This window comes from Dipodomys ordii, unplaced genomic scaffold (genome assembly GCF_000151885.1).
Source record: "Dipodomys ordii isolate 6190 unplaced genomic scaffold, Dord_2.0 Scaffold28, whole genome shotgun sequence".
NCBI lineage: Eukaryota > Metazoa > Chordata > Mammalia > Rodentia > Heteromyidae > Dipodomys > Dipodomys ordii.
The window spans coordinates 7,361,780-7,382,839 of NW_012267244.1; the positions used below are offsets into that span (position 1 = coordinate 7,361,780).

At 35.1% G+C, this 21,060-nt stretch overlaps 1 protein-coding gene across 1 annotated transcript; it reads left to right on the forward strand.

Moving 5' to 3' along the window:
- Positions 1-35: 35 nt before the first annotated feature.
- Positions 36-18,615, forward strand: Tmem167a (transmembrane protein 167A). The gene is made up of 4 exons (XM_013015925.1): positions 36-111; positions 8,016-8,125; positions 10,501-10,535; positions 17,510-18,615. Exons 1-4 carry the CDS (start codon positions 109-111, stop codon positions 17,578-17,580), a joined length of 219 nt encoding a protein of 72 aa, XP_012871379.1. The 5' UTR covers positions 36-108; the 3' UTR covers positions 17,581-18,615.
- The last annotated feature ends 2,445 nt before the right edge of the window (positions 18,616-21,060 follow it).

Consider the following 21,060-nt stretch of genomic DNA (forward strand, 5'->3'; position numbering starts at 1 on the left):
CAAGCCAATCGGATTGCCGGAGAGAGCAAGAAGCCCAGGTGGGTCGTGCACACCTCTTCCGCCTGGGGTCCGGAAGGGTGATGTGGCTGGGCTATCTCTGGTCTCACTATGGTAAGAACTGCGGCTGCTGGGCTTGTCGGAGGGGCTGTGGGGGTCGGGCTGGAAGGTAATGCGGCTGCCCTGCCTGCGCCGGCCCGGGACGCCCTTCACTAACGATGCTCCCGGGGCTCGGAGGGTGCAGTGGCCGCAGAGCCATGTGGCTCCTTCTCTGCCCATTCTGGACGAGCCCGGTCCCACCGTTCCAGGAAACCTCCAGGGCCACACAATTCTGGGACTCCCAGAGCCTCCTTCCTGCCTGGCCCAGAGCAACTGTGCTTTACCCGTCGCTTACATAGATAATCGGTGCCTTTGACTTTTGAGGTATAGAGTTTACAGACTTTCAAACTGTTTTTTTTCTCCGCCCCCCTCCTTTATCTCATCCTCCTTGTTTAATTCAGTTGTTACTGTTGTCTACCCACTAAACTATACATTTTCCATATAACCTGTTGAATCATTGACCTTTCATTGCAACTCTAAAGGTGCTACTTTCCGAGATACAGGCTTCAGTGATTTCTGGTTCTCTGCAAAGGTTCTTTTCCAGGAGCTTCATGCACTTCACATAGTTGCGTCTGGCCCACAACCTGGGGCGGGCGGGGGGGTAGGGGTGGAAAGGATCATACATGTGTCTGTTATTTTGTGCTATTGTAGATTAGGTCTTTAAGAAAAGCTTGCACTGTAAATCAGAATCGTAAAAGAAATTGCCATGCTGAGAAAAGTAAAGCCAACCTAGATGACCTGAGCATGAGTGTAGTAGAGGGGGGTAACAGGAAAAAAATCTCCAAAGCATGTCTGCAAACATTTGCTTTTGTAGAGGAAGATGCCACTAACTACATGAGGCCTTTGAGGTGAATTTGTAAAATCTCTGTGTCTCCGGGTTTATAAACACTTATGAAAAGGATGCGATTATTACAGTTCAAACACATCTGTGACTTCCCCAAAAGTTAAGAATTGCTTTAACGAAAAGTTATGAAGCATGTGCTCCCAGAGGTTACAGCAGAATGCCATATTGCAAACATCCATTAGCAGTCAGGATTCATTCTTAATCTTGCCTGCTTTATGTCAGTTGCTTTGAATGTGATTTGGACGTAAATCAGAGGAAAAGCTTACCACTTGATGAAGATGATGATTACGTGCACATTATTCCTTTAGACAAGGCTTTTATTTTCTATTTCAGTCTCTTTTCCCATCTACCAAATGATAGCATATACTTGCTTTTAAGAGTTTTCATCAATGAACGTTTAGATTAATGCAAAAATTTAGTTCTTTTTCAACTTAGAGTAGTAGACTTTACTCTTACTTCTTGCTAGAAGATGATATTTAGTTTACTGACACAGCATGACTACTTTCAATATATTTCAGTGAATTCTCAGCTTATTTCGATATGAAATGTGAGTCTAATGTATTATCTATCCACAAGAAGCAAGAGTTGGCCCCAATATTTACAAGTATTCGTTTTGAAAACCTAGACTAGGGTCACCTCCACTTCGTCCCTGACTTAATTCTTTTTTTATTTTATTTTATTTATTTTTTTGGGGGGGGTCCGGTCGTGGGGCCTGAACTCTGGGCCTGGGCCCTGTCCCTCAGCTCTTCAGCTCAAGGCTAATGCTCTACCACTTGAGTCACAGCGCCACTTCCGCTTTTTTCTTTTTTGCTTATGTGATGCTGAGGAATGGAACTCAGGGCCTCAAGCATGCAAGGCAAGTGCTCTACCACTGAGCCACCTTCCCAGCCCACTAATGACTATTTTGACTGTACTTTTACACCATTATTGAACTACAAATTACCACCAATGTTGCCAGTCTAGTACAGAGCTGAAAAGCATCTACTCCAAGCAGAAGCTTTGCTTGTGACAATGAAAAGTTCTTAAAAGGAAAATATAAGTAGAAATGGTTTTTAGACATCTTTGAAACAGGAACAATGAGATCAAATGCATGTTTAACAAATGAAACTAACAAGTAAATGTAAAATTGTTGATTACTCAAGGACAAATTGTCCTTTGGGAGAGGAATAGTAATTGTGTTTGAGCTTTTAGCTTGTTGGGCAAATGCTTTATGTTAACATTTTTGAACTAGGTCTCACTAACTGCAAGAAGCAGGTGTCTAGACTGTTAACTGTTTCAAGTTTGTATTGGGTACATGTACTACCCAGCTTCCTCTCTTTAAATCATTCTGTCAGATTTTTCTGCCCACTCTGGCCTGCAACCCTGGATCCTCCCAGTCTTACCCTCTCAGATAACTAGAATTTCAATTGTTAGCCATCCATTGATGATGAAGAGAGTAAATACACATTTATTCATTTCTTCATTATCTTGGGCAAATGCTGCATGTGTCCATTTTCATATTCATAGGAAGCAAATATCTCTGTATTTCCATGTTTTCAGATTTGAGAACCAGTAACAGTATGTAGTACTGTGTGCATGTAATATACACAGTACATTTACATGTAAAAACTAGTTGGAAAATACTGACCTGACCTAGATTTGTAAATGAAATGATGAAGTGCTGACCCATTTTTTCTAGTGCTATATAATTTTTATCATTATTAAATGAGGACTGTCATTTCTGAGTTTCTTTCAATCCAAAGAGGAATAACTTTTTTTAAATTCCAAGTAAAAGGGTTACTACTTGGAATTTTAATTCTTTAAAAAAATATTCAGCTCTTGTTTAAAAGTCTTCTTAAGTAATGCTGGAAAAATTAGTATGTCAATAAAACTTTACAACATGAGCAATCTTGAAGTCTCAAGAAAGACTGTGTTAAGCATAACAAAAGCCCTTATTCAACAAATGTGTTTAATACTATATTTTGTAAGCTACCTGAAGCCTAAGTGATCTATTCCTAATGAAAATACCATAGGTTCAAAATCTTTTCTTTAGATTATGTGTAGATAATAACCCACTGAGAAGTCTCTAGACAAAGCATGTTTAAAATATCAATGTGTATATTTCTTCTATTTTTGTCTTTCAATTGCTTGGATAGCTCACTTGTTTCTTTTTCTAATGTTTCCTGTGGCTTCCTAAGATTTCTGATTTGAAAGATTACCTTGAGTGACTTAGTGGTTTTATTTAGAAATTTATAATTTTTTCAAAAAACCTATGTTGCTATTTTATAAATATGAAAATTTCATGAATATTTTTAGCATTCAGAAATTACACCACGGAAGTGGCACTGTGGCTCAAGCGATAGAGCACTCGCCTTGAGCTGAAGAGCTGAGGGACAGCGCCCAAGCCCAGAGTTCAAGCCCCACCACTGACAAAACAAAAAAAAGAAAAATTACACCAATAGTTAGAAATTATATCTTAATAATGTATGATAACAAATGAAATATGAAAAGGTACTCTTTTCAAAGGGACTTGACATTAGAAAACTTTTTGTTTGTTAAGATTGCAATAGCTTAATGTTCAAAGCATTAAGCTTTCATTGATTAACCTTTGCCTAACGGTTGAGAAATTAATCTATGTAGTATAAATGGTGGCCAGATGTGGTTTACTTCAAAATGCTTATACAAAGTATCTGAGTCATCAAATTTATTTTCTTTTGGTTTTGTTAAATTAATTCAGTGTTGTAGCATTAGTTATTTAAGGCACACTCTGTTTAGTTATAAGTGATGTGATAGGCCTACAGTTCAGAGGGGTAATAGAATGTCTTTGTGAAAAACATTAGTATATCTGAACTATATCTAGTATATATAGTATATCTAGTATATATATAGCAGATGTGAATATCAGGTAGAAATTACATCAGGCTTTTATTTTAATCTAAAGCTTAGGCCTTCCTCATAAGCCTAAGAAATTTTTTCTGATTAATTTTCAGAAATGACTTTGATAAGTAATTATAAACTCAGTGTATAGTAGAGATTTCTCTTGAGTAATTAACAAAATGTATTCAACACTGATCTCATTGACTTTTTAAAAATAATGTTCATTGTTAATTTGGAATTTAAGTATGCTCTTAGATGTGTATATATATTCATTATTGTTCATTTTACCAGTTTTCAGTGACTACTATATCATTTTGTTTAATATTCATGGTACTGATTAGAATTTCATTGAAATAGAGAAAACAATTATAGTACAGATCAATGGGTAGAGTGAAGACAGGAATGACTTCATAGATCAGGTAACTCAAATTTAGACTGAAAGAATGACTCAATTCACTAGTATGTCAAGAGTAATTATCATATGTACAAAACAGTACCTTGGAAAAGGGCTCATGAATTAAAGGGTTAAAAATTAAACTTAATGAATGAATTTTACTTTCTAACCATCTTTTCTATTATCTTTTATGATTATGTAGCCTTAGCTTCTTTGGCTTTCTCTTAGTGACATTTTCATATTAAAATTCCCATTTTTCTACTGAACAGGAACATCTGTTTCATCTAACCCTGAAACTATAATTTTATACCAATGAACAGATGCAAAGCATTAGGAGGAGGAATGTGATAGGTGACAGGCTAATGTCTGTAACTTAGAAACACTCTTTTGACCAGAGTTTTAAGTACATCTAAAAGGCTTTACCATCTAAGATTATTTGTTTAAATTTTGGAGTCTTTAAACCCTAGACAAAGTTGTGTTTATAATTTATTTTGTACTTGTAAATGGTTTTCATTTGTAAATGACAGCACACAGGCAAATGTATGTATATATACACTTTAATAATAGGCATGTTCTCAAGGGCCTTTTTATCTTTTATTATGAAATGCTTCAAACATATGAAGGTAAAAAGAAGGGTAAGAGGACCTTCCATATACTAATTTTACCATCAACTACAAACATAGGGAAAAGCATGAGCATCATATCATTTAACCATATGGTATTAAGATATTCACTGGAGTAGAGTGAACATATAACCAAACTCTGAGCTTAGACACTATTAGGAAGATGACAAACCCACTTGGCAAATTTCTTTGCAGGAATCTTTTCCTTAGTACAATATCTTTTATTCTCTGAACATAGAAAATCCTTATTTCTGGGGATATTTTCCCCATGTTTCTGTCTCATCTGGAGCCTGCTTTCCAACTAAATTTTCCCCTTGGTGTTTCAATTCTATTCCTTCTTTCTCCTTAAAGTTTTTTCTTTATGAAAACAGCCTTTATCCCCATAGTTCCAGACTTTACTTGAATGTGAACAGTGATTTGCTATTCAATTTTGAAAGCGCATTTCTTGATCAGACTTGAGTATAACTGCTATATATTCTCAGTAGTAGTACTCATCTTGTAAGGATAATAGAAATGTCTACCTCAGATATTAGAAAGTACAGAACAGCACTTATTGGAATATCAGTAATTATTAAACTCCAATCAGTCCTGATTGTCTGTCCTCTCCCCAGACATAGTGCATGCACATTTAGTCATTTGACTAAGAGGAAATATGCTTTGTATTTTTTAAATTATTATCTAATACTATTTATTAATACACTCATATAAATGCTCGCCATTATAACTATTAAAAGATAAGCATTTGGATACCTGTGCTTTCTATCTGGAAATGATCATGGATATAAAATTAAAGTTAAAATCAAGCCACATTGAACTCTGCCTTTGCTATATCAATGAGAAAAGCCTTTGCACAAAAAAACAAATTTTAAAAGTTTAATGGCAAATCTTTTTTTTTTTTATCTTTTGCAGACTAATAAAAGCAACAAAGTCTTTGAGAAAGCCAGAGAAGTTGAGAATTAGGTGAAATCTATCAGAGATAACCACTGAACTCTCTTACTCATACTTAAAGTTTTCTGTAGCTAAAGCTATGCTGGCTATGCATCCTGTTTTGCATACCACATAGTTTTTGTACATTGTATATAAGTACTTTTTGTTTTAAAGAATATTGGTAAATAAGATGTGCAATCTTTTCGATTTTTTTATGTCTGTCAATTAAGTGATAATATAATTATGAAAGCTATTGTAAATATTTTAATTATATCCTCAGACACCATGATTAGTTCCCTTTAGGTCTATAGCCATTTTTCACTAGATTCTTTTGGACTATTCAGATAAGCACTCATACTGCAAGTAAGAAATTTTGCCTCTTTTGAATTATTTTGTAGCTGTTATTCACTCTTGATTTTTAAGAGTTCTGAGTTTACTAAAGAGGCATATTTCTGGTTGCTGTGTATGGTTATAGGAATAATGAAAATTTTCATTATTATATGCAATATATCTATACTTTTTAAAACTCGTTTTATTCTTAAAATATATCTTACTTGGACTTCCATGAATCAGGTACATCAACAGAATTCTAGGGCCAGTCAGATAGCATATACCTATAGACCGACCCAGCACATGGGAGGCTCCTACACATTTGAAGCCACCCCTGGTTTAGATAGCAACACCTTGTTTCAAGAAAAAAGGAGAGGGAAAGTAAAGAGTTGTGTATGAAATACAAGATGGGAGTGAAGATGGAGTCCTCAAAAAGATTGCACTTAACTTGAGGGATTCTTTATTATTGTTTTTTTAATTTTTGAAATAATATGAACAGTGTCAACTCCTCCCTCCCTAATTTTCTCCCAGCTCCCCCGTTCCCTCTTCCCCCCTTCCTCTGCAAGTTGTATAGTTCATTTTCAGCCTAGTGATTAGTATCACAGCTGAATTAATTTACCCTTTATCCCACCATTTCTGTTCTTCCCTTTACCCTCCCCAAAACATAAACTTGCATATAAGACAAAATGTACAGAAATAAAAAACAGCAACAAATGGGGGAAAATTGAAAAAGAACAAACCTTGTTTCCATTTCTTGGTTCATTTCAATAAACATTTTATATGATCATATATGCACATTTCATCAAACTGAAAAGTTTCTATACAGCAGAGGACATAACTAGCAAGATAAATAGAAAGCCCACAGACTGGGAGAAGATCTTTACTAGCTACGCATCAGATAAGGGCCTCATATCTAAAATATACTCAGAGCTCAAAAAAATCCTTCCAAAATCAAATTCTCAAAGAAACAACCCAATTAAAATGGGCTAAAGAGAGACTTCTCAGAAGAAGTAAGAATGACCAATAGACAAATGAAGAAATGTTTAAGATCTCTGGCCATAAAAGAAATGCAATTCAGAACAACATTCAGATTCACTTCACCCCTAAAATGGCCCTTATCAAGGAAACTAACAATAACAGATGCTGGCTGGGATAGCCAAAAAGGGAACACTACTGCACTGTTGATGGGAATGTAAACTTGTTTCACCAGTCTGTATGGACGTTCCTCAAAAGACTAAACATAGAGTTTCCCTATGATCCAGCAACTGTGTTTATCCAGTTGGCCACAAAACAGGCACACTAAAGCTAACAATACAACTCATGTTTGTTGCAGCATTGTTTACCATAGCCAAGATATGAAATCAACCCTTCTCCTTTTTCAAATGGGCCAAATGGAAAAGCAGGTGATTTTCTTTGACCAATATGTAATAAGCTAATATTTGTCAGTATACCAGAAACATGGTCTATTAAATACTTATCCCAGAAAATAAATCAAAATTGAAAAATACATTAGTCAATACTCAGTCTTTGCAGTCTCCAACCAGCTTTACTGTTCTAAGATAGTTTGAGAGGCAGTGATTGCACAGGATCCATTTAGCCAGTGACTGGCAGAGCAAATAGACCTGAATGTCTGTCAAGTTGTCTGGGCTCTTAGAATACTGTAGCAATTACAGGCTGACTCAGCTGTAGTCAGCCATTTGGGGTTTATGGTATTTTTCAAATTTTACATTTCTGTGGCACCTCCTGCATTCTTTAGCCCAGAAAATGCATAAGAAAGTACATTTTTAGAATATTTCATGATTCAGTTTTATATGGCAGTTACACATATTGTATTGTTTGACTTTTTGAAGAAATAAAAACAATTTCTTACAGCTTTGTCTGGCATTTTTTACCAGGCAGTTTTTCTTGCAATATTAATTTGTTTCATTTTGTTTTCTCTTTTTAGTCTGCCATTTTCAACTTTCAGAGTCTGTTGACTGTAATCTTGCTGCTTATATGTACGTGTGCTTACATCCGATCCATGGCACCCAGCATCCTGGACAGAAATAAAACTGGGTACGTTGCTAATGATGTCTAACCATCCAAACCATCCATTTAATTCTAGTTATAATTTACTTTTTAATAACTTTGTTATTTTTCTTTATTTCTTAAAAGTCTAAAATCCTGACGCATAATGTCTTATTAAAAGTTAAATTTCAAACCTGATCTAATATGTAAGCTGAAATAGAATCTATTTTTAAGAAGCAGAATGAAGATTAAAAACAAATACTACTTATTAATCAATTCTTACGGTAGTTTCACACTCCTTTTAGATAGTGTCTTATTTTGTTCTCTAAACCAGTACTCGACTTACTTGTGTTGATCTGATATTTGGGACACAAATGTAATACATGGGTATTATGATACATTTTTCTAATAAAATTGTCACAGAAGTCAAGTGCAATGGTTCAGGTCTGTAATCTTAACTATCCAGGAAGTGAGAGGAGATCATGAGTCAGGGTCAGTTTGAACAAAACGTATTCAAGACCTCATTTCAGACATTAGATGCTGAGCATAGTGATTCTGTAAATGTCATCCTAGCTGTTCTAGAAGAACCAACAGTAAGATTACAGTCCACACCTCTCTGAGACATATATGTGAATCTAAAATGGAGGAACACCAGCCAAGCAAGTTCAAACCCCCAATATCACTAAAAACTAAAATAAGATTTACGTAACCATACAATGAAATATTTGCACTTTTTTGATGCTGTGTGAATTTTATTCTTGGAAGAAGTTTGCATTCAGAAATGTCTACCCCAAATTCCTTTGGGATAGGTATGCATCCATAACATTCTACATTATAAAAGAAGTTCTCAAGGCTGTCAGCCATATAGTAGAAGTTGAGTTGTAGTATATTTCTCCTAATTAAAAAACAGACAAAAAGCATGCCTGTTATTACATTTCTAAAGTTTACACTAATATGAACAACTGTTTTGAAAGCCATTTTAAAAATCTTTCTACTTAACTAGATGTTAAATGTTTTTTATTGTTATAGATGGCAAATATATTTTGTAAAAATTTGGTTTTCTGTCCTTTCTTATTACAGTTACATGTATTTTACTTAGTTTTTTTAGACCTGTTACCATGATTAGCATTTGTAGTAAGCATTATTTGCATTAACTTTTATCAGCTAATAGGGTGTTTTTTAACCATTTGAGATATAACAGAAATGTATATTAAATAGACAAATAATGTTGAAACAACCAAACTGGTAATTACAAATCTTTATGTTAAATCAAAGTTAGAATTCTTCATTCATTTAAAAGATTTTAATATACTATTATGCCTATTCTCTATTAATACTTTGTTATTTCTAGAATATTCAACCTAGAAAAACCTTGATTTAGAGATCAAGGAACATTCTGGCTTTGTGTATGCCTATTCTTTATCTTCTCTTTACTGACAAAGAAACTGAAACTGATTTTAAGTAATATCTATAAGTAATATCACATGTGACTTTAGACTGTATATGACTTTAGCACATATTAATCACTATTTTGGAGACTTTCTGTATAATCATTCATTTAATAACTTAGGATGATAGATGCTATTATTAAAGAGAGAAAATAAACTTGACCACAGTCGTGTATGCAGTAAGCATGACTGAATTAAAACACAATCTTACCTTTATGTTTACTTCTACTATTTTCAGAAATGTTTTTGGCTATAATCCTTTTATTTCTAAAGTAAAATTATTTAGCTAGCCGTTCTTTGAAAAAAAAATTCTACTTTTCCCATTCACTAAACTGAGAAGGTTCTTATTTTTAAGTCGGGTGCTACTAATCCTATCTACTTAGGAGGCTGAGATCTATGGTTCAAAGCCAACCTGGGCAGGAAAGTCTGTGAGACTCTTATCTCCAGTAAACCACCAGAAAAACTGGAAGTGGTACTGTGGCTCAAGTGGTAGAACATTAGCCTTGAGCTGAAGTGTTGAGGGACAGCACAAGACTCAGAGTTTAAACCCCAGGACTGACAAAAAAGAAAAATTCTTTTTAGTATACCTGTTAAAATTCATCTGAAATGGTCATTTTTATTTGTCATTTTCTCAAATTTAGCAAACATATAAATGTTCTCGTTTCGAAGGTGGTAAACGATGTTGATGAATTAATACAGTAAGCCCTTAGGCAAAATTTTGCCACTCTCACATTTATTCACTCTACTTTTGGCCTGTTATACATTGTAATTTGTGGAAGTTTCTTTCCATCAGTGACTACTAGCCTATTGTGTCCTGTGTTCATAGATACATGTTGGCTCAATGTTTCAGAAGTGAAACAAAGCATTAAAGGCTAAAATGTCAGTCTATAGTTACTGTTTTATATGATACTGGCAGCAATAATTTACCTTTCCCATATTCAGTAGCCACTTGTGTTCTTTTTTTGTTCTGTGCAGACTGTTGGGAATATTTTGGAAGTGCGCCAGAATTGGTAAGTGTTAAACTCATTCTCCATTTCTTCAGCTACAGATTGTTGACAAATTTATTTATGTCATAATCCAGAAATCAAATGTTCTTAAAAGTGCAGTCTTCCCCACAATGTGTGCTTTTATAGAGTTCCACCAAGTTTTTTTTACTTGTACTATTTAAAACTAGACTTGATAACTTCCTTACAATAATTATATATATAGAAGCAAATCTCTGTAATTCAGATATTAAATACTCTGATTTTTGAAGAGGTTTCGAACAAGTATATGTATAGTTTCATGTATACTTGTTTACATTATATAAGTGTAGATATAGATGATAAACTATTCATATATGTGCGTTTATAGATAGATAGACATGAAAACATAAAACACTGTGCCCATCATATAGTAGACTCAAACTGAATAAAGTATTTTTGAATAACAAACTCTCTACATGTTCTTAACTTGCCTGATTACTTAAGATATATATACAGAAACAGATATAGATATAATGTATGTGTGTGTATGGAATTTATACCTATACCCGCTTGGACTGATTGCAATGAATAATATTTCTTACCCTCTTTTAAGTTATTTTTTTTTGGGGGGGGGTCCGGTCGTGGGGCCTGAACTCTGGGCCTGGGCACTATCCCTCAGCTCTTCAGCTCAAGGCTAGCGCACTCTACCACTTGAGCCACAGCGCCACTTCCGGCTTTTTTCTTTTTGCTTATATGGTGCTAAGGAATGGAACCCAGGGCCTCGAGCATGGAAGGCAAGCGCTCTACCACTGAGCCACCTTCCCAGCCCCCCTCTTTTAAGTTATTAAGAGTAAAAATATTTTTCAAATTCATCATTCTTTAATGTTAAGTTTATGCATGACTACTTTTTCTTTCATACAGTTGTCAGGCTTTCATAATGCAAAAAATAGTTTATATATCAGGATAGCCAGTTTAACAAATTCTCAATGACTTTAAGTATGATAGAGGACTTAAGAGTCTTTTCTTGGACTGGGATGTAGCTCAGTGTCAAAGCGCTTACCTAGCAAGTGCAACGTCCTGGGTTCGATCCCCAGTACCAAAAAAGAAAAGACAAAAAACATACAGTTAAAAAAAAAAGAGTCTTTTCTTTTAGAAAAGCTATGTTTCTTTTATCTTGTCTTTCAACTTCTTAGAGATGTGGAAATTTTAGAAAGTAGGTCTAGAATAAGAAACGATATTGGTTAAAGATTGAAGACTGCAAAGTTCTTAAAATACTGAGAAATTTTTCTAAGGAAAATTACTTGAAAACATTTTTTGCATAAAAATACTTACATCTTTAAAACATCTTACATTGTTAGTCATTGAATTTTCACTAGGGTTTTTTGTTTTCCATTAAACTTCTTTTGTTTTTTTAATATATTTTTTATTATAAAGATACTGTACAAAGGGGTAACAGTTACATGAATGAGTCCATTTCCTATTGAGCATTGTTACCCCCTTTGTTTTTCCTCTACCATCCCTTCTCTCCCTACCTCCCTAACGTCTCCCCCTCCCCCCACCAAAGCTGTAAAGTTCATTTTCAACATAGTGTCTGTGAATCTCATTGTTATAATGGGTCAACCTGTATCCTTATTTCACCATTTTGTTATTTCCCTTCCCATCCCCCAATTTTAAAAATGTATATACAAAATACAGGGCACCAGAATCAAATACAGTGAAAACAGGGGTTATACCATGGGGGAAGAACATACAAAAGAAACTTCCATTAAACTTTTTCTGATAACACAAGTAGAAGTCTGGAAGTCATAGATGTCTAGAAGTCCTTTTCTGAATCTGATGATGGGAATGGCTTGTCAAATCCATAAAGTGATGACATCAGGGTAATGGACTTCAAAGGAAAGTACTTCTGTCAAAGCCCTTTTTCTAATATAGTGACTATGAAACAGACCTCTCCCAGCAAATTCAATGTGCTTCTAATGTGTTCCGTTATCTTCCCTCTGTATTCTTTGTCATACTTCATTTTGTCTTGTACCAAAAAAAAAAAAAAAAACATAGCTTAAATAAGAGTGTATAGGCAGGGGACATTTGTGAATGTCTAAAGTTTTTTATTATCAACACTAGAATAAGGGTATATAGTGCTTTTAGGTCAGGCATCTGGCTAAGATGTTCAGAGCAGCCCCTCATAACATAATGATCCAAGCCAACATGCCAATAGTACTGGAGTTCAGAAGCCCTGGCCTGGATCTGCAGAGATTTGTGGTACAGACTTATCTGGCACTCAGACATACAACAGCTGCAAACCCTACAATAACAGAAGAAATCTTAAGTACTTCAAAAGGAATCAAGAAAAGAAAGATAGAGATAAAATAGCACCATTGGTAGTTAATGCTAATAGCTAACGGGAAATATAAATATATTTAAACCAAACTGCTTGCTTCAGAGGCAAGTCACCCTGGAAAAGAAAGATAAAGACATTGCCAAGGAATAGAGTTAGTGCAATTACCGCAAGTAAACTGCAAAGAGAAAATAATGACAGAGTAGGTCTGGTGTTAAGCGGCTGAATTTCCAGCCCAGTTTTATCATTAAGTTGCTAAGAAAATATTAAGGTATTTTAAACCCTTTTTGTGTAACAAAGAAATGGGTACAGGTCTACTCAGAAGCCAGCTCATGTAGTCTTTTGTTCACAATATCAAGAGAATATATAACAGTTTAAGTCAAGTGCCATTGGCCTAGGTCTATAATCCTCCCTACTCAGGAGCCTAAAATCTAAGGATCACAGTTTGAAATCAGCTGGGACAGAAAGATCCTCCAGTCTGTATCTCCAAATAACCAAAAAAAAAAAGGAAGACATTAAGTATGTAGCTTAATGATTTTTTTAATAATATCCATTTTTATACCTAGTTATAAATGGCTCCCTTTTGTTGTTGCTGTTTATTTATTTTTTTCCATTTTTCCCTCAATTGTATGAATGCCATAAGTTGAAAGGGTCTAAAGTATTCATTCTTACCAATTATATGAAAACATTAGCTTTTTATTTTGGCAAATTATCTCCAAAAATATTGATGCTGACATACTGCTTTCCCAAGCACATGCTCCTCTCTTCTTGACACACAATATATCCACAAAGAAAGGATGCAATTTTAATGAGAAAAGCTCTAGCCAAATCATCTTATCATGTTACACATCACATTACAGCAACTGTTTCATATTCACTTACACAGACCTAAGACTAGACAAGAAGTAACATTTATATTCAAGTTCAGCCTAAAATGTTTAGCTCTACCACATGGCAGTCTCTTTTAAGAAAATTAAAAACAGGAAAATGAAAGCCATATGTTAATTATAGCATTTCTAGGTTGGGGGATAAGGAAGAAAAGAACTTCCACAAAAATTAATTTTCATCAGATGGAAAGTTTAGGAGATTATTAATTACTTCCTTTAGATAATGAATTAGACTATCCTAAATAATGAGCATATCTAGCTCTAATAAGAGTAACATACTTGCTTATGACATCTACATATTTATATATGAAGTGTTTGATTTTCTGTGAAGAAAGAAAAGAATTAATATCATTTAAAATGGTAACCCAGTGTATTTTTTTAAGTTATAAAAGATTTTTTTCCAGGTTAAGTGATAGTATTACAAAAGCACCTTTCACTTTCTAATGTTTTCTGTAACTGAAGGTATTTCTGTAACTGTGCATTTAAAAAGTTTTCAGAAAAGTACCAAATGTTTGGGTTTTTTTTTAATTTAATATAGGTAATATTTCTGTAACTTTTCTTTGAGGAAACTTTGTGTTTAGAAATAATATTTATTATTTTCAATTTTTACTAACTTCAAATTGTACATACTAACATTTCACAATGATAATTCCGTGTGTGTGTGTGTGTGTGTGTGTGTGTGTGTGTGTATGTATTTACATCACATTCACCCTCCCTTTGCTTTTGCTTATCCTCACCCTCCTCCCTTTAATCTTGGTTATTTTATTTTGTTTTCTTTTCCCCTAGCTTATCTTGGTAGGGCTGGCTTATTATCACAGCATGATGATTCTAGTTCCATCCATTTACCAGAGAAGGGCATAATTATATTCTTCTTAATGGCTAAGTAGAATCCCATTGTATATATCCGTTCTACATTTTCATATTCATTTACCCATTGATCAGAACCTAGCCTGAGTCCATAATTTGACTATTGGGAATAAAGCCTTGATTTAAACTTACTAATAAAATACCAATGTGAGATCAATGAGAAGGCTCTGGAAATGAAAATGACTTTTGGAGTTTTAGTTGAAAGATTAGTTAAGATTGGCATTTTCCCCAGCAGTGGTACTCACTAAACATTATGTTGAAAATCAACTATACAACTGTGGGAGAGAATAGGAGGGAAAAATTGAGAGAGCAACAGAAATGGTTGGCATTGTCCAAAAAGAAATGGACTTATTACCTGACTTAGGTAACAATAAATCCTTGGTATTTCACCTTTATAATAACAATAAAAAGTTAAAATATTAAAAAAAAATTGGCATTTTCCAGAAGTAATTTATTGAACTTGCTCCTGGAAAACATCTTTACTAGGAAAGAGCTAATTTTAAGCTTAAAAAAAATAGCACTCAAATATTATTGTAATAAACACACAAGGATAGCCCAATGCTAATTGCTCATGCCTGTAATCCAAGCTAGTCTGGAGGCTGAGATTTGAGGATTAAGGTTCAAAGCCAGAAAGTCCATGAGACTCTTATATCCAATTAATCACAGAAAAGCCTGGAAGTGGCACTGTGGCTCAAGTGATAGAACACTAGCCTTGAGCGAAAAAGAAGCTCAAGAACATCACCCAGGCCCAGACTTCTTTTACCAGGTCCAGAAAAAAAAAAAATTCCACACAAGGGAAGCAATCATAAATCTCTAATAGAGGACTCTGGAAGACTTTTTATTTATATATAATTTTTATTTTGGGGGGGGAGGGGTCCGGTCGTGGGGCCTGAACTCTGGGTCTGGGCGCTGTCCCTCAGCTCTTCAGCTCAAGGCTAGCGCTCTACCACTTGAGCCACAGCGCCACTTCCGGCTTTTTTCTTTTTGCTTATGTGGAGGAATCGAACCCCGGGCCTCAGGCATGCAAGGCAAGCACTCTACCACCGAGCCACCTTCCCAGCCCCTATATATAATTTTTATTGTGATTAAGTGATTACATAAATTTCAGAGTATTTTGAGATAGTGATACTTAAAGTCACAAACACATTCTAACCTTCATGAGGCAAATTGTCATTGTTATGCTCTATAAAGTTTGTGAATTCTATGAGCTTTGACTCCAGGAGAGTTTTCTTATATTTGGTGTCATGAATTATATAGCCTTGCAATTGCTAAACAATTAACTTAAAGAGATTAAGGTGAGTTTGACTCACAGTCACTGGCTCTCTATTTGCAAGACAATTCCATAAACCAATTCAGATCAGCATGTGTAAAGTCCCAAATATAAGCACTCCTGAAACAATTATGATAATTGACACATATAGAAGTGGTTGTTTTTAAGTACTACCTTTTTCAGTTCTACATCACAAATGTTAAATACTCAAACTGAATACTCAAAAATTTAATAAATCTTTGTGGTTCATGCTGCATGGGTTGTTTTTGTAGTTGTTTCATTTTTTTGTTTTGAGGGGTTTTTGTGTGTGTGCCAATTCTAGGACATGAATTCAGGGCCAATGTACTGTCCCTGAGCTCTTGTGCTTAAGGCTAATGCTCTACTACTTTGGGCTACAATGTCATTCCTGGTTTAATGAGATAAGATTTTCACAGACTTTCCTGCCCAGCCTGGCTTTGAATCAAGATCCTCATATCTCAGCCTCCTGAGTAGCTAGATTACAGGCATGAGCCACTGAAACTTGGCTCTGCATGGTATACTTTTTTAATAAGTGTTTTATTGTAAAAATGCTGTACAGAGAGGTTACAGTTACATGAACAAGGTAATGAGTACATTTCCTATCAAGCATTGTTGCCTCCTTTGTTTGTCCCCTACCATTCCTTCCCTCCGACCTCTACAACTACATGGAACCAACCCAGATGCTCCTCAGTAGATGAATGGATCAAGAAAATGTGGTGTGTATACGCACACACACACACACAATCAGAAAATGGCATCGCCCCATTTGTTAGGAAATGGAAAGACTTGGAAAAAATTATATTAAGTGAAGTAAACTAGGCCCAAAGAAACATAGGTCCCATGGTTTCCCTTACTTGGAATAACTAGTATATGTCTGGTACAAAGCAGAAAAGGTCAAAAGCTATATACATATGACCAGATGAGATGATATTAAGCAAAATGAACCCCAAAATAGGGACACAAGTGGTTTTTTTCTTTCTTCCTATTGCTTCTAATGTATTTATAGTGTATCATGTGATTTTTTTTGTTGCTTTGTATGTTCATCCCCCATGGTATAACCCCTGTTTTCACTGTATTTGATGTTAGTCTAATTTGGAGAGGGGAAGAGAAAAAACAAAATGCTTAAATGGGGATACAGGTGGACCCATTGTAACAATGAGATATACAAGACACTATGATGAGGGGGAGTATATGGTATTCTTTAATATTCACATAATACAGTTGCATAGGAATGGTGCTTTCAAGATTTTCTAAGGAAAATTATGTTGTCTCAAATACCAGTTTTGCTCCTTCTACATTGAACTGTTTTTTTTCATGTTTCTAATTTCTTATTTTTTCCCATGTCTTTTAATCTATCCCTCTCCCACAATAATAACCTGTCATAGGACTGGGAAGGTGGCTCAGTGGTAGAGCGCTTGCCTTGCATGCCTGAGGCCCTGGGTTCGATTCCTCAGCACCACATAAGCAAAAAGAAAAAAGCCGGAAGTGGCGCTGTGGCTCAAGTGGTAGAGCGCTAGCCTTGAGCTGAAGAGCTGAGGGACAGCGCCCAGGCCCCATGACTGGACCCAAAAAAAAAAAAAATAACCTGTCATATCCATGTGAGTCACTCATTTAATCAGGATGAAAATCTTTTTTTCAACAGGTGAACGAAAGAGTCCATATGTTGCAGTGTGCTGTATAGTGATGGCCTTCAGCATCCTCTTCATACAATAGTTTGGAAAAATGCCAGAATGCAATTACCATCAGATTTCAGTGTGAACAAGGACTTACCTATGGGAAATAATGGAATGAATGTTAACCTTTTTATCTCTGAACACTGAATGAGATAAATTTCCAGATGCTTTTCCTCTATTTTTATGTTATTGGACCAATGTTCTCAATACATTGTTAAGATGTAACCATTTAATACACAGAGTTTTACAGTCCGCAGTAATCAACCCCAGTACTGTCATTTTAATGTTACATTCTGCAAATGCCATTCTGTTGTGTAAGACACTAATTTTTCCTAAGGTGTCCTTAAGGTACATAGAAGAAAACAAAATTTATACTCAAGTTCCTTTCAAATTCCTAAAAATGACAAATCTTCATGAAAGGAGTCCCTTTTTTGAATAGCCTTTTTTTATTGAGAAAAAAAACGGTCCACTGTTGTGTTGATAAGGGTTACATTCATACTTAGTGATGTTTACTTTTCCTCTGTACACATCTCGATCATTAGCCAGTATACCTCTACTTCTATCAACTTCTGTGGTTGATTACAGGTGTTAAAAGTATTTAAAATGAGCTTGTGCAGTTCTTAAGAAGATAAATGAGATGTGATTTAAAGAAGTACCAAGAAGATGTTCATATTTAACATAAAAAAAAGTTTAAAAAATCAGTGGGTGTAGTAGCCTCTAAGGTCTATGGTCAAGTATAGATGTCTTAAGCACAACTGTGACCAGTCATTCTGTGAAAAAGACAAACTTCATAAAATGAAAAGAGTAAAATACAATTGGAGAATAATAATACTATATGTGGTTTTTTTTTTATCATTTTTAGTGTCAACTCTTAAAATCAAATGCTTAATTATATTATCAAAAAATGCCATGAATTTTTACTTTTTATTTATTTTTAATATAGCACTTTAAATCTAGTTTATGTACTTTCTGTCAACATGAACTGGAATCTCTTCTGTGATGATAAATCTGTGATAAACAGCTCTCAGGTCTACTTAATCTGTATGTTATAGTATAAATATCTTTACTGTTGAAAGAAGACTCAGCAACTTTAATCTACCCAAGAGAAATACTGGTAATATATATTAATTGGGCAGTTATAAGTATGATTAGTATTTCTGAAAGTGCAACTGAAACTCAGTTATTTTAAAGCTAGGAGCAATTTAAATCTTAGCTAAAAATTACTCATTATAGGTAGTATTTAGTAATTAACTAGTCATTAGTAGCTATTTCTACAAAAACTTTTTTCTTTTTTTTTCTTTTTTTGTCGGTCATGGGGCTTGAACTCTGGGCCTGGGCGCTGTCCCTCAGCTCTTCAACTCAAGGCGAGCGCTCTACCACTTGAGCTACAGCGCCACTTCTGGTTTTCTGGTGGTTTATTGGAGATAGGAGTCTCATGGTCTCTCCTGCCCGGGCTGGCTTTGAACCGTGATTCTCAGATCTCAGCCTCCTGAGTAGCTAGGATTACAGGCGTGAGCCACCAGCGCCTGGCTACTTTTTTTTTTTTTTTTGAGACAGATTTTTACTGTGTCTCCTAGTTGACCTTGAACTGGCAGTCCTTCTGCCTCAGACTGAGCAGTGTTAGCGTTATAGGCATGTAACACCAGGCCCAGCTAAGCAACCGATTTTTAAAGACCATGTTAAACTACTTTGAATTAATTATAGGGAAGCATCAAGAAAGCCCATTTTGTGCTGATTTTATATTTTTACGAATGAGCTGCGGTAAGCTATTGAAATATTTGTATTTTTTCATGTCTGTGGGTAGTTAAATGATTATATTTTGCTTTGGACAGAGAATGAGGTTATGGTCACTGTTTGTCTCTGAACTGCCTCTTAGATTTTACATTAGGTCAAGGGTTTTTAGGGTATTCCAAAATAGAATTCGTATCAGCATGGTCATGCAGAGTACTTCACCTTTTGGACTCTGATTTCTGGGTAGCCATCTGTTGTCCATTTCTGCTGATAATAGGACTTTTGAATTTAGAAGCTTTTCCAACTTTGTTGTTAATACAAACATATATCTAATATAGAAAAGAGAAAAATGTGAAGTCTATTTTAAGACATTGAATTTGACATTTCAGTGGAGGTAGGTAGAAAGAAGAGGAAGAAATAAATTGAAAACTGTGGTAGCATTTTACTTATGTGTAGATGCTGGGCAGTGAGAAGGCAGCTTATTTCCAAATCCAATCACACTGACTATAAATACTAGTACTTTGAAAGCTGAGAGAAAGGCTAAGAGAGAGTGAAAGAGAGAGAGAGAGTATGTGTGTGTGTGTGTAGGGGGGAAGAGAGAAAAAGCACCCTGGGGCTTAGACACTATCCCTAAGCTTTTTTTCTCAAAGTTAGTGTTCTAATACTTGATCTACAATTTGACTTCCAGCGCTTTTGGTGGTTAATTGGAGATAAGAGTCCCAAACCTTCCTGTCTACTCTGGTTTTGAACCATAATCTTCAAATCTCAATGTTGTGAGTAGTTAGAATTATTCGTATGAGCCACTGGTACGTGACTGAGTATAGGTGGGCTTAAGCCCACAGAATATTTAGTTACGTACTTTGTGGGTGGGAAGTAATGGATTTCAAGGAAAATTAAAGATCAGCTTACCCATCAATAGTCTACATGTTTGTTTAGTTCAAATGTTCTATCCTCCATTTTTTACTCTAGAATCTTTCAGTTCCATGTCTGTTGGAATTTGTTTTGTGTTGATATTTGGTTCCTGGTTGTGCATGTCTGACCAGGCAGAAATATGAAAAGGCCACAGAATCTGTAAAGTTCCCTATGGATTAAAATTCAGATTCAAGCCCAATGTTTTGTTAATACCTAGTCTGTGACAGGCATAATCCTGAAGGCTTTAATTGTTCTAATTCAGACTTTTTCCTGCTGGGAATAGTAGTAATCCATAATAAATTCTTTTATTTTTCTTTTCTGACAGTTGTGGGGCTTGAACTCTGGGACTGGGCACTGCCTTCAGCTCTTCAGCTCAAGGCTAGCTCTCTAACATTTGAGCCACAATACCACTTGCAGTTTTCTGGTGGTTTATTGGAAATAAGAGTCTCAAGGATTTTCCTTCCCAGGCTGGCTTTGAACTATGATCCTGAGATCTCATCCTCCACAGTAGCAAGGCTTATAGGCGTAAGCCACCAGCACCCAGCTACAAATTCTTTCATCTTGGTAATAAGATGATACATCTACCTTTACTTGACAAAATAGATGTGTAAATGTATTAACTTTTCCAATTTTAGAATTCAGAAGTAAAACTAACACTTGTAAATAAATGTATTTCTTTCAAGAAGCATTTATAGAATGCATGTGTTTAATTACCATTGAAAATAGACATCTCTATAGTTATGATAGTAGGCTAATTCATGTGTGTAAATTATATGTGATTATTGATATAGTCAAAAGATTCTAGAAGAAAACAAAGAAGAATGCCAATTCAATGAGGATTTGAACTTCCTTCTACAAGAGCAATGGATAAGCTAAA

Bases quoted from the DNA above. Each gene is read 5' to 3' on its own strand.
- Tmem167a (XM_013015925.1), top strand. The intron at 8,126-10,500 runs GTACGTTGCTAA...TGTTCTGTGCAG, and splicing joins CTGGACAGAAATAAAACTGG to ACTGTTGGGAATATTTTGGA. The intron at 10,536-17,509 runs GTAAGTGTTAAA...TTTTTTCAACAG, and splicing joins TTGGAAGTGCGCCAGAATTG to GTGAACGAAAGAGTCCATAT.